The sequence below is a fragment of the Podarcis erhardii genome (genome assembly GCF_964252035.2).
Source record: "Podarcis erhardii genome assembly, chromosome: 12".
Lineage (NCBI taxonomy): Eukaryota > Metazoa > Chordata > Lepidosauria > Squamata > Lacertidae > Podarcis > Podarcis erhardii.
The window spans coordinates 21,754,610-21,768,863 of record NC_138513.1 but is presented as its reverse complement, the minus strand read 5'-3'; the positions used below and the strand labels follow the sequence as shown (position 1 = coordinate 21,768,863).

At 46.0% G+C, this 14,254-nt stretch overlaps 1 protein-coding gene across 2 annotated transcripts in view; it reads right to left on the bottom strand.

Annotated features, from left to right (window-relative positions):
* The window catches only part of FAM171A1 (family with sequence similarity 171 member A1), a 70,278-nt gene extending 56,315 nt beyond the window's left edge, over positions 1 to 13,963 (bottom strand). For both annotated transcript variants that reach the window (XM_081882008.1, XM_081882009.1), the window contains exon 1: positions 13,634 to 13,963. In XM_081882008.1, the coding sequence (XP_081738134.1) occupies positions 13,634 to 13,730 (97 nt within the window). In that variant the 5' untranslated portion in view covers positions 13,731 to 13,963. The remainder of the gene's footprint in view (positions 1 to 13,633) is intronic.
* Between the last annotated feature and the right edge of the window lie 291 nt (positions 13,964 to 14,254).

Below are 14,254 nucleotides of genomic sequence, written 5' to 3'. Positions count from 1 at the left end.
TATAAGCACACCGAGTCAACTTGCATGACATTATAAGCCTGACAAAGTGAAAGCCTGCACATTACTATGTCTAACATCTGGTTTGTTGTTTAGTCTTTTTTTTGTTTTTTGTTTTAAAAAGCATGACTTAAGCACAGCAGAAACTATCAACAAACCATGAGGAAAAGTACCCAATATTAACCATTTTTTTATTTAACAGCTAAAAATAAATAAATACTACAACTTGTTTCATTGGAAACAGTTTTGAAGGCTAAAATTGCTGAAAGAAGCAGTTGCTCTAGAGCAGGAGGGGGAAACTTTTGGTCTTCCAGACACTGTTGCCCTAAAACTCCATTCATTCCTGGCTGTTGACCTGGCTGGCTAGAGGTGATGGGAGTTGGGAGGCCAGGAAGATTTGGAGAGCCACAATTTCCCCTGGGGCCAACTGGGACATGCCTATTTGCCAGCTTCTCAGAGACAAAAAAAAAACCCCGTATACAAAAATAAATGTGTGATTTCTCCATGCACACACAAAAATTGGACCATGAGCAAGCCTGTGCAACACACCAATTTCAGCTGTCTAAAACGCTATGTGAATGTCTGAAAAATGTCCAGAGCCAAGCAGTAAATCAGCTATACTCGGGGCTCTAAAATGTCAAGTTCAAAGTCATTCCAAGGCTGTTGTGACATATATGCAACACTATGGGGCCTGGCTAATTAGTCTAAGCTGGGCTTCACCAACCTGGTAATCTCCAGCTGTTTGAGACTACAACTCTCAGCCACTCTAGCCAGCACAGGCTGGTCTAAGCCATTTGTTCCATCCAAGTAGCACACAGGTCACCTTTGCTAGCTTGACCTTGACCTCCAGCATATCTTAGACCACGTCCTCCTCCTCCAGTCCAAAAATGGGGGTCCTGAAGCCCACCAGCAGTTGCTGGATTCCAACTCCCATCAAGTCAGCTAGCATGGCCGATGATCAGGGATGATGGGAGACAAACAACTGGAAGGCCACAGGTTCCCTATCCCTGCTCTAGTTCATGGACCCCTTGTCTGCCTACAGTAGACCCAGATCCCTAGTTTTGTCAACACCTGACAAATGCGGGAGGGGAATATTGCTACCTTGACACCCATCGCTTGCATTTTTCTCATGTCATTGCTAGGAATGGGTGAAATTCCTCTTCCTCTGTTATTGAATCAGCAACCATAGAATACTTTTGATAAAGATTAGCCCAATTTTTAAAATTTTTATTATTTAACATAAAATCAACATTTTAATTTGATGTACTTCAAATTAAACAAAAGCCCATTCAGCATTTCTGGCCATCATAGTGATGCTCAGTTGGATCTAAGACCCATGGGCTTAAACATTAAACGGATCAGGCAGGTATGACTACATGCGTCACAGTGATCAACAGACTGTCACCAAATTAATTTTTATACCTGTCACCTGAGAAGATGCCGCCTGAAGGGATGTGCAACTTTGATAATGAACTTGAGTTGCCCATTTCAGTTTCTGCTGCTCAGCTGGAAGTTTTTGCAGCGAAATTAATACAAGTGTGAGCTTATGTGCTGTCGTTTTAAAGATAGGCCCCAATGATTTTAAGAGCAAGAAGATTAAAAGCAAGACGAAACAGTAAGAATAAATTGCAAGTTTGCTGGTGTAGATTTAGCTTGTATAATGATGGTAAAGATCTGCAGGGGATTGCCTTAAGAAGGCCCCAATCGATCTCTACAGGAGCCAGGGCTGCAACTCCAAGTTACATACACAACGTATATTTAAAGCACATGGCTTCCCCGAAAGAAAACTGGAAACTATAGTTTACCCCTGACAGAGCTACAAATCCCAGCACCCTTAAATTATAAACTGAGGAAGAGAGCAGGAACCTGTGTGAAGGGCCAAAGCCCCCAGAAAGCTGGAGTTACTGCACTCTTGTCTATTGTGTTGGCAATGGAGAGTCACATTTGGGACATGTTCGCCAATGAAGCATGTTGCGTTGAATGTGGACACCCCTAGGGTTGGCTCACAAGACTGTTTTACTGCTGCCTGTTCTACTGTTTAGTTGGTTTTCAGTTTTCTTATGATTTGTATCATTATCATAAGCAGCTTGGCGTTTGAATGTTATCATAGACAAGATACACATATCCACAAATAAGCAAACAAGCAGTATTCTGCTTTGGGTCTATCTGAACGACTGAATATTTTTTGCAATGCCCACTTCCTATGCAGGCATCTTAAATGAACGTTAAACAGAATGCATCTGTGTGTGAATATGAGGAGCCGCTTGCTATTTTAACTCCCTTATTGCGAAAATTTGCTGACTTATTTCCTATCCTTTGTTCTGGCTGCCTTCTCGTGCGACTACTTCGGGACAGTTCATAATATTCCGCATAAAGGTCCCCACATTCCCATCCCCTACCAAAACCCTTAAGGATTTCTCGCTTTCAGAGAAAGAGCGAGCTTCCTAACAAAGCCCTAACAAACACAATGTGTGTTGGAGAGCTCTCTAGTCCTTCTCCAGGCTCACAATGGTTGGCACCAGACAGCATGGGGCAGTGACCAGAGCAAGGGGAGGGAGCCTCAGACCTGGGGGGTGGGGGTCAAATGTGGCCCTTCAAGCCTCTTGGTCTGGAGCTCTTCCCAGGCCATACCCCTCACTGACTCTGCTTTGTACCATGAGTGTTTCTGCCTGGCTTGCCTGTGTCCTTGAACTCTGATAATGCCTCTTTCTTGTCTGGATAGAAGACAAGAAAGGTGTGTATGGAAACTAGCCTGACCCTAGTGCAAATTAATCGACACAAAGCATGTTTTCTATGCAACATTGATCAGTCTGCCAAGCACCCACAAAAGATGGTTTTGGGGATGCTTCAGTTATTATGGTGTTGGAAGCCTGCAGCCAATAGAAGGAATGATGCGCTCACCACAATATATCTAGGTTCTACGAAAGAGTGTTATTCCAGAGCTGGAAAAGAAGTATCCTGACAGTACTGTGATATTGCAGCTGGACCTAGTCCCCTGTCACATATCGAAAGTGGTGAAAAAATTCATGTAAAGGTAAAGGTAAAGGTAAAGGTAAAGGGACCCCTGACCATTAGGTCCAGTCGTGGCCGACTCTGGGGTTGCGCCGCTCATCTCGCTTTATTGGCTGAGGGAGCCAGCATACAGCTTCTGGGTCATGTGGCCAGCATGACTAAGCCGCTTCTGGCGAACCAGAGCAGCGCATGGAAATGCCGTTTACCTTCCCGTCGGAGCGGTACCTATTTATCTACTTGCACTTTGATGTGCTTTCAAACTGCTAGGTTGGCAGGAGAAGAAATTCATGACAGACCAGCAAATACAGGTACTTGATTGGCCAGGGAATCCCCCGGACATAAATCCCATTGAGAATTTGTGGGCTATATGCAAAAGTTGCCTCTGTGTTGTAGACTGTACGACTATGGAGAAGCTCATTCAGGCGCTGATTCAAGTGTGGTACAGGGATCTGAAAATCAACAGTGACTGTTCGAAACTAGTAGACTCCATGCCAAACCGTGTTCAAATGCTGCTTAAAAATAGTAGAGGTCATTTCCGTTATTAATGTATGTATATGTGAGTTTTGTACAATAAACTACTGTACTGAATTCATTGTTTGCATATTGTTTGTGGGTGCTTGACAGACTGATTGATGTGGCATAGAAAACATGCTTTGTTTCAATTAATTTGCACAAGGGTGTACAATGTGAAATTTACATAGAATCATAGAGTTGGAAGAGACCACAAGGGCCATCGAGTCCAACCCCCTGCCAAGCAGGAAACATCATTTTCTCCATCTGCTATTGCCTCTGTCCCTGAACCATCACTGGAATGTGGTCCTCAGAAGCTTGCCCAGAAGAGAATAGTGCCTCAAGGGTGGAAAAGGTCCCCTATCCTAAGAGGGTCAGACATGGATTGGGGGTGGGGACCCTGGTGCAAATCCCTACACAGTCATGAAACTGCCCTGTGACCTAGGGCCAGCTGCTCTCTTCTGGTCAACCTTACCCAACAGACCTTTTGCTGAGATAAAATAAGGCGAGGGTAGAATAGAACCAAGTGCGCGGTTCTGACATCCTGTGATGAAGGATGGGCAAGAAATGCAATAAACAATGTAGAGACCTCAGCCTGTGTGTGACTAAGAGACTGAGGCTAGAATCTGAGGCACCAAGGGGCTGTGTTCACACAAAGCCTTTGAATCATACAGGAATTGTTTTTTCACACTGTGCCTTTAGGGTTTGCCATTGTATACAACTTCACCAATAACGTCCTCTAAAGCAGCAGCTACTATTCGTGTTGCTCTGAGGGGCGTACCTAGGGGGTCACCAGGTTGACCCCCACCAAGGGTGCAGGCCCAGGGGCTGCAAGAATTGCATGTCTCCACTCTGGCTTGGAGTGGGGGCCATCGCAGAAGCCCTATGGAGCCTGCTCCTCAGTCAACTATTAGCAACTTGCAAAGGGAGCCCAGGTACACCTATTAGCAACTTGCAAAGGGAGCCCAGGTACACCTATTAGCAACTTGCAAAGGGAGCCCAGGTACACCTCCAGTTGTCGTTACTCACAGATGAATGTGTATTCAAATTCATGTACCAGTGTTCCCTATTCCCCTCCCCTCAATTACTGTACACACACACACACACACACACACACGAACGAGAGGGACTGGAAAGTGGTGTGTTGATATACTGATTTACAGAGGATATATGTGGGTATATAGATATGGCTGAGTTACTATACACCCTAGTAAACACGCATAGGATCCCGTCATAAAGTAAGTTGACAAGGACACTACAGAAAAGGCTTACCAGGGCAAATACAGAACTCACAGATCCAGCGTTTTCTTTCGTTCTCTCCCAGATTTGTTCTCTTCTGCATTGTCCCCCACACTTTATAAGACACGTTCAAAGAAGAGGATCTCATCATATGAACACTCGCCATGAGAAGAGGCGGCAGAAGAAGAGGATAAAAGCCAACCTATTTTTTATTTTATTTTTAAACAAGAGGAATAAAAACCTATGGACCAGACAGACACCAAACTGGCAAATGTAGAGAACCTGAACTTAGAAGAATATGTAAAGTCAGCCAAAAACCTTCAGGAAATGAGGCATAAGCCTGAACACAGCAATTACATTTCCCAGAGGGAGAAAATATGCAGTGAGGAAAGCCAAGGACAGGGCCTGAAGGCAATGGGGGGCGGGGGGAGATGGATGGAGATAATAAATACACTCAGAGCACCGATTAGAAAAATTAAGGGAAAGCTGGATGAAGTAGGCTGATGTGGTAGAGACACCAGCTAAACCCTTGAGGTGCTCATATAGCAAAATGATTGATAGAATTGCAAGCAAGGCACAATGACTGCAGAAGACCAGCAACAGAGGAGGTCACCACTGGGAAACTGAAGGTCAGACTTCATGCCTCACATGTCTCCAGGAGAGACTGAAAGCAGCTAACATGGTTGTGTTAGGATTTAGGAAAGGCTGCAAGAGATAACATCCTGCCAAGCCATGCTGATATGATAAGAAGTCTGGATAACCTTTGGAACACAACATCATAGATTAGGGCACAGCTGGCCCTACCATTAGGAAGAGAGAAGCAAGCCTGCCTCAGGCAGCAGATTGGAGGCACTGCTAAAAAACAGCAGGCTTTAATCTTGTCAAGTTTTGGTTCTTGTATTTGTAGTTGATATGTATTAATTACAGAGTTATATTATTTCATTGTAACACTGATTTTGACATGCTGGATTTCTTTACTTTTAATTTTCTTGATACGCACCTAAATAAGTGCATTGTTATAATTTTACAGGGTGGAATGAGATTATTTCCATTTACAGTGGGCACTCTGTACGCACAATTTCCTCTCTTCAAACCACTTTTTTATTTGACGGAATTTCAGGTAACTTGCACAAGGTACAAGCCTCTATTTGGAAACCACATTGATGACAGCTATGCTTTAAATCACTGTGGGTCACTAGGCGAATGCCATGGAGAGCTGGCCAAGTTTCCATAGAGGCTGTTTATAACGTAACTGGTGAAGCCATGCTTAGAGAATTGCATGGTTGGATCTACAAGCAGCCACCCCATCCATCCATAACCACATGAGAAAAACGAAAGTAAGCTTCTTTTAAGGCACTGATTTAGATGGTCACACTGCAGTTCAATGTGAGCTGCTACAGATTATGAAGGATAAAGTTGCAGCTGAGCATTAAGAAAAGCTGCATTTATTCTTTTACACACTTTGCCCGTGGGAATGGGCTGGCAAAGACCCGGGACTTGCTTGACAGCTGTTGTTTCTGCTTTGTGAAATGCTTAAAGCAGGTGACATGCTGACCTGGCCAAAAGCCTGTCTTGGTCTTTTTAAAATCTTGTGCCATTGTTGATGAAACAGTTGTGAACTTGGTTGGTTGCTGTTTCCATTTCACTTCTTTTCACTGACTTGGAGGGAGTCAGGCTGTTTCAAGTCACAGAGATAATTGCATCACTTATACAGTGGTACCTCAGGTTACATACGCTTCAGGTTACATACGCTTCAGGTTACAGACTCCGCTAACCCAGAAATAGTGCTTCAGGTTAAGAACTTTGCTTCAGGATGAGAACAGAAATTGTGCTCCGACGGCGTGGCAGCAGCAGGAAGCCCCATTAGCTAAAGTGGTGCTTCAGGTTAAGAACAGTTTCAGGTTAAGAATGGACCTCCAGAAGGAATTAAGTAATTAACCCGAGGTACCACTGTAGTCTGTACTGTTGTGGCTTAAGGATCCCACCCTTTGGTTTAATAGCGTTGCCCAAAATGTGGCGGGAAAAAATATTTTGGAATTCCTTGCACCATCCTGAAATTTTAGCAACCACAACCAAAAGGTCAGACAACAGCCTTTTTACTGGGATGAAAAGAAAATATTTCATGTAACCGCATCATATGCCAGGTCCTCAAGACCGCTGGGATATTTTTGGACCCTTCAAAGTAACGTTTTCTTCTTCTTCGCAGATATAATTCTAGATTTTCAAGAAGGGGGCAAGCCTCTGGAGTGACAAGACTGTTTGATACATGCATATACACTCGATAATCATCAGTTTCTTCATTCTACCCTGGCATAGGATCTATGCAGAGCTACACTTGGCTTAGAGTGGTAACGGAGAGATCCAAGAGATGTGCAGGTCTTCCTCAGTCCAAGCTGTCAGTCTAAGCCACGAGGTAGGAAACTTGCTTCAGCCCAAGGGCCACAATTCTTCAAAAGTGAAGTTCCAGGGGCCACATGCCAGTGGCAAAACTGGTAAAATCAATGGATGTTATTCTCTGTCCAAAGACTACATTTGAGTCACACAGAAGTTTCAACACATGCAAGCACACCTCTCTTATCTTCCCTCCAGACAAGCAAGAGGCAGCAGTTTAAGGACACCTTCCCATCAGGCAAAACATCTGAAGAGGCTTTAGAGGTGGGACAATGAGGTGGTATGAGAGAAGACCTATGGCCAAAGCACAACATTCCCCCTCTCTCTCCCAGGCCTCCTCCTCTAAGCTGGAGTGGACTCTCCCATCTCTCACTGGCCACACTGCAGTTGACTTGGCACTGTGTCTATTAAGACTATTATTAGGGCTCAGCTCAGGCACAAAAAGGCAACTTGAAAGACCCTTACAACAGACTGAGTGTGACTTCATGTAGGAGTTTCTCGGAGACTGAATTCCAAGCCTGTTTACAGCTACAAGCCATTCGTTAAGCGCTAATTGGAACAGACTTCAGAATATTAAGCTATTAGAAAACATAAAAAAGCCGTAGCTGCTGAGAGGGGAAAGAGGATTTTCAGAAGCATTAAAGGGCACTTCTGAAATCTCTGAGCTTTGACATTTTCTGCCACCTAGGTAAGAATTAATGGGCATAGAAAATTATTATTTCAGAATGTTCAGAGCAAGCAGAATGCATTCAGCTTCTAGAAATGCAGAGGTAAATCCCATTGGCATCACATCTGTGGCACCCATGCCTAAGCAACTGCAGGAGAATGTCTGTAAATACTCTCAGTTGTCATTTGTTCAGCAGACGCATCAAGGGAGTAAAAGGTGTGCTAAAGGAGGAAAAGGAGATTGCACAGCAGCCAAATGATTTTCCCACTCCCACCCCCTGAAATCTGTCTTTGCAGTGGTAGATACAGGGCACATCCCTGCACCTGTGCTGAAATTTTCAGGAAGGGAGTCTCAGGAACTGAGGCAAGTGGTGGTGACAAGAGACAAAATTCCAGGACTTATTCAGAAATTAAAAACAATCTCAATGTCCAGACTGGCATCCACCCGAAAGAACTCAAATGCAAAACTGTTTACCTTTTAAATAAAAATATTAATGTCCCTGTGATCAGCTTCCATACCCAAGGACTGGAAAGTGAGCAATGTAATTTTTTTTTAAAGGTATGCAGGAAGGATCCAGGAAATTACAGGCTGTTTAGCTTAGTGTCTGTTGCTGGAAAACGGGTGGGAAGCATAGTTAAGGATGAAATTACCAAGCACATAGAAGAACAAATCATGCTGAAGCAGCATGGCTTCCGCAAAGGTAAACACACTCTTTTAAAAAACTATACCAAGGGGGAGAAAAGGAAAAATCATTGGTTGTCACCAGCTGCTGTGCATTACCCCAAGCAGCAAAGTTTGCAGTCTGCTTCTGGAAGATGCTCAGGCTCTGGCAAACATCTACAGAACGGGAACAGCCAGCAAACAGTTTTCTGCATGTTGTTTGCTCTAATTTGCCACTCCAGGTACTACACTACTGATCTAAGAAATCATGACAGAGCACAGAGGAAGAGTTTCTGAGTTATGCTGGGCCAAAGCCATACAGGGCTCTCTCTCTCTCTCTCTCTCTCTCTCTCTCTCCCCCCACAGCACCACTGAACTCTGCGCAAAACACCATAGCTAATATTGCTTTAAGGGACCTCAGTGACCCAAACCCCATTGGCAATGAGGATGCTGCATGACGCCCAGAAGTCAAATCACCAAATATCTCGATCTGAATAAACAGAGACACATTGTCCTAAAAATAGAATAACTGTGTCTGCTCAAAGAAGCATGCTGGGCTTTATCACAGCAATGTGAAATTTTCTGGGGTAATCATCAAGCGAGTTCAAGGCATTTCAGTTTAGATCAACTCTAATTTCAAAATGATCCTATAAGAACTGAAATTAAGTTAGACTGCATGTGTGCGGGGGGGTGGGGGTGGAACATCACCATACAAATTAAACAAATTCTGTCAAAGTTTGCATCAGCCCCGTTAAGTAAAGCTGTACAAACCAAGTCCTCTGAAAAACCAACAAACACTTCAAAGCAGCTCTTCTCACAACATTTACTGGGTTTTAGTTTTCCTTTCCATGTTTATGTTCACATTACAAATACAATAAATAATAATGAAGATCAACCATAAGCAGCAGATAGCGAAAAGCTTCCTAGAAAATATCATGGAGAAGGCACCAGGTGCAACCTTCTGGTAAAAGTCTTCCATAGCTAGGGTACCACTACCCCATCTAGACTGGTTTTTTTGGAGTGGTGGACACTAATAAATTGGTCTTAGATTTCATTATACAGGTAGCCAGAAATCTGCAAGCTCCTCAGCTTGTCTGAGAAGTTGTTTTGATAGGTCCAAAGAGTCAGCTAATCAAATAAACAGAAAATAACAAAAACCTCTGCCCTTAACAAACCCATACATAACACAGAAAGCTGCCTTGTATTAAGTCAAACCAATGGCCCATCCAGTTTAGCACTGTCTACACTGATGGTCAGCAGCTCTCCAGCTTTCCAGGCAGAGGACATTCCCAGCCTTACCTGGAGATGCTGGGGATTGAACCCAGGGCCTTCTGCATGCATGGTAGATGTTTTACCACTGAGCTATGCAAGGCCCTTCCCCACTGGTCCATCAAGCGCAGCAACGTTCACTCTGGCTGGCAGCAGTGGTTTTGGATTGGGGTCTTTCCCCAACCCACCTGATGCTGTTCACTGTTCCTGGGGTTTGAACCCAAACTCTCCTGCATGGGCTCTACTATTGAGTGTATAACACTTCTAGAAAGGGAGCCCCAGTCCTCCAAACTGTTGTGTTGACCTTACCTAACAAAGCTGGAGTAAACAGGAGTACCAACATGTACAACAGATAAACATGGGTTCTCTAATACAAACAAGAGTAAGTAAGAACTGGATTATAATATCAAATAGATGGCACATCAAAACAAGGCTACTGCTTGTATTGCCAACACTTTATCTACCACCACCTGATACTAAATCACTCTATAGAGCTTGCTCAGTGTATAAATCCATCTATATTAGGAAGGAAAACCAAGAAAATAATCCATGGGGTTTGGTATCTTGACAAACCATACAGCAGTAAGCCCTGGATTTTCAACTACTGATGACAGAACTTGACCACTCTATTCACCATAAATCAATGTTCTCTGCTCACTCAAGGGTGACATAGCTCAAAGCAGAAAAGAGGTCAACTTTTCAAAGAGGAAGAGAGAGAGCAAGTCCTCACGATAGCAGCTAGATAATAACAGCTGACTCTCCATCTTTAAACCTTTCCCTTGATTTACAAATCAAGCTATTCTGTAGCTGCTGCATTTTATAGTTCCTTCATCTAGATATTGGGTTAGGCCAATCTTTAAGTCATCTTAGCAATAAAACAGAAGCCTGAGGAGACACAAGACACTGTAAAATTTTAAAAAGGAAGGATCTGGCAAATGTATCAAGAATTCTATAGGAATTTAGCTACTACATAAAAGAATTATGTGGCGAATCATTCATTTGATAACCAACAACCTGATCCTATGAGAGAATGCTTTAGGAAACAAGTATGTCAATGGGACTTACTCCCACTCAAGAATGACAGGATCACAGCTGTACTTTCATTCCACATTATGGTATAAATTTCAATTGCAAAATCATGAACATAGCATCACTTAGGCCTCTTAGCTTTACTTCATGGCCCTTCAACAAGTTAAGCAGCTCCTCACCTTTATCCATACAAATGCCACAGCTGAGATGGGAAATCTCCTCCTTACAGTGTTGGACCACAGCTCCCATCATCCTTCACCACAGGCCAGGCTGGCTGAGGCTGATGGGAGCTGGAGTCCTATAGCATCTGCAAGAACACAACTTCTTCACCACTGTACCACAGTATCCCAAGTCACATTTTATGGGAACCTAATGGCAATATGAATTTTACGTTCACCAAAACAACAGGCATTGATTAATGTTTTGAAAACCAGCTAAAAACCCAATTGCCATGACACAGGGCACCTATGCAAACTTCATTCCCACTAAAACCAACAGGGCTTAAGTTTACCTCTCTCCCCATGATGGATTGTTACATTATTGTGTGTGTGAAATGAGAATATTGATACCTACTTGCACAGGGCAGGTCCAAATGAGTATCATTTAAAAACAAAATCTGGTAGATTAGCAATTTGTTTCAACTCATTGATCAGTTTTTCAATCATAATAGGAATTCTTCACACACACACACACACACACACACACACACGGACAGACCACTTTGTGGAGTCCCCAAGAAAGCAAAACAACAAAAGCAGCAGTCAAAAGTTCAAGAAGTCAAAGCAAAACTGATCTTGTCAAAATAAGAATCAGACCACAGGGCTAGAGCTTACGGGGTTTTTTTGGGGGGGGGGAGGTTAAGAGTGCATAGTGCAGAAGGGAGGGGATTATTTATTCAGAAACAATGACATAACAGTAGTAAAAGGCACTATTGTAATCTATCTTTTATTGGGTATAGAATAGCGTCACTTAAAGGTCACTGGCCTTTACATGCATACCCACCAAAAGTGGAGGCAGGGACTGTTACCATGGCACCACTTGCTTTCTCATCCTTATTACTGGTGGGATGTTATTAGCCTGCCTTGATGAAGCTTTTTACAAGAATAAGCACACACTCTTGCAAATGCCCTTGCTGGTTTCATTACCAGCTACTTTGCAGTCAATCCTGCAGCAGGTAATTAAACCAAAACACGAACCCCCCCCCCCAAGAAAACCTCTAGTTTGCTGCAAGTTAACATAAATATAAGCCACAGCAGATCAGTGGCTTTTGAGAGGGTCTTTTTCTAAAAGATGCAAAGAGAAGCCTGGGGAGAAGGGAAAACATTCCGGCAACAATGAAGGATAGAAATGCACACGGGACCCTGACTAAATGGTGATTGAGCAGCTCTCCCACCTCCAGCACTGTTGTGGAAGTGGCAGTTTTACAGCACACAGGTGCATTTTGTGGATGGAAGGATATGCAGCAAATAGGTTGGAGCTTAATGGGCAAAAATTGGTTCCAATAATAATAAGGCCTAATAAGTGCTAATTTTACAGATTTGGCTCCAGCATCATCTAAACTTAAGGCTTTTGCCATATAGGATTATTTGTGCCGGGGTAGGGGGCGGGGATGGATAAAATCAGCATAGCAAGAAATGAGAATCGCATATGGTCACCTCTGAACAGATGAACCCAAAGCGTGACTAGCAAGCGACACACACGCTGCTTTTGTATTTGCAAAGCCTGCAAAAGAGCCCTGTGCAAAGACTACAGGATGGGCAGCTCTTCTGAAAGCTGCTTTCCCCAGAGTAAGAATCTTAATAGAGCCAGGTGGCAGAGAAGAGAATCTAAACCTTCGGGGGCAGGGGTTGTCGCTGCCAAGCTGGGTCCATAAAAGACAGCCAATGCCACCAAAAGAAAGTGGGTGGGTGTGTCACACAACCTGAAAGGCCACAGGAGCAAAACCAGCCACAATACAACAAACACCTGGTGGAGCAAAGCGGCAGCAGGAAGGGGTTTTAGCAAGAAGCGAAGCCCTGTGGAACCAGCAGTGCAGAACAGTTTGTCAAGGGGTCTTTTTTCCCGGGGTGGGGGTGGGAATCAAAGGTTTGCCAGATGGCCCTTCTCCCCCACGTTTTTTGGGGGTCAGGCACCCCCTTCTTGCATAATACAGTAGATAATTTTATTTCAGGACCTTGTGAGACCTGCAGTTGAACAGAAAGGCTCCCATTCGTCCTCATTTCGATTCAACCCAGTAACCCCCAAATCGAAGCAGCCTCCAGCAGAAACATGCACGCAGAGGCCAGCCGCCCTAACACCAATCCGAATCCTCAAAGAGGAAGCAACTGGGGGGGTGGGAGAGGGGGGGGGAGAGAGTGAAGCGCCCATCAGCGCGGCAGCATCGCGACAAGAGTCAAGGGGGAGGAGGGGACTCAAGACTTGCGCAGAAAAAGCCTGCGAAGGGGAGGCAAGAAGGATTGGGGGGGGGGCGGGCGAGAAGGCGGAAAAGCAAAGCGAAGCGTGCGGGAAGCACAAAGCCGAAGCGGAGGCTGCGGTAACAATAGCCTCCGGGGCGGCGGATTCCGAGCCAGGCGCCCCGCCGCCGCCGCCGCCGCCGCCACCACCGAGCGCCCTGCAGCTACTTCGGCGGCGAGGGGCGTCACGGCGGGCGCCGCCCCCTCGCGCCGAGAGAAGCAGCTACCTCCGGCGCTCCTTCTCTCTATGCAGCAACCCCCGGATCCCTCCAGGCGCACCCCCCTCCGCCGTCCGTCCCCCCCAGCAATGACGCAGCCCGCCATCCCGAGACCCTCGCCGGGGTGCGCGCTGGGCGCTGCGGTTCGCCGTCGCCGCGGCACAAAAGCGGGCCCCCCTCGCACCGACCTTGAGCGGCGCCGGGCGCTCCTAAGGTTTTGGTCACCGCCTTCCACACGTTGCAGCCCAGCAGGCACAGCAGCAGCGCCGCCGCCGCCTTGCTCATTTTCCCCCGCCGTGGCAACAGCGGCCGCCGCCGCCGCCGCCACCGGGAAAGGAGGAGGTGGAGAAGGAGGAGGTGGGAGGGAGGGAATTGCCGGAGCCGCTGCCCAGCAGAAGGGGGAGGAGGAGGAGAAAGAGCCGCATCAGGGGCTGGCCCGCTCCGCGCCTCCCTCCGCGCCTCCTGCCGCTGCCCCGCTTGCCCTCTCCGGTTGCTGCTGCTGCATCGTTGCCCCTGCGCTGCGCCCCGGCAGCATCCCGCGCGCCTTGCTCCCACCACTGCGGCTGGGTGGGCTGCGAGGGGGAGCGCGCGGCGGGTGGGTCTCCCTCCAGAGGCGTCGAGGCTCCTCCACCGCCACCATCAGCTCCTTAACCCCTTCCTCCCTTCCCCAGGCTCTCTCCCCGGTTTCCAAGAGCGGAGTCCGGGGGTCGGAGCTCCATCTGCCGGCTGGCGAGGGGCTTGCTTCCGCCCGCACAAAAGCCCGCCTCGGATGGGGAAAGGGCCTGCCGTTGTTGCCCCGGGGAGGCAGG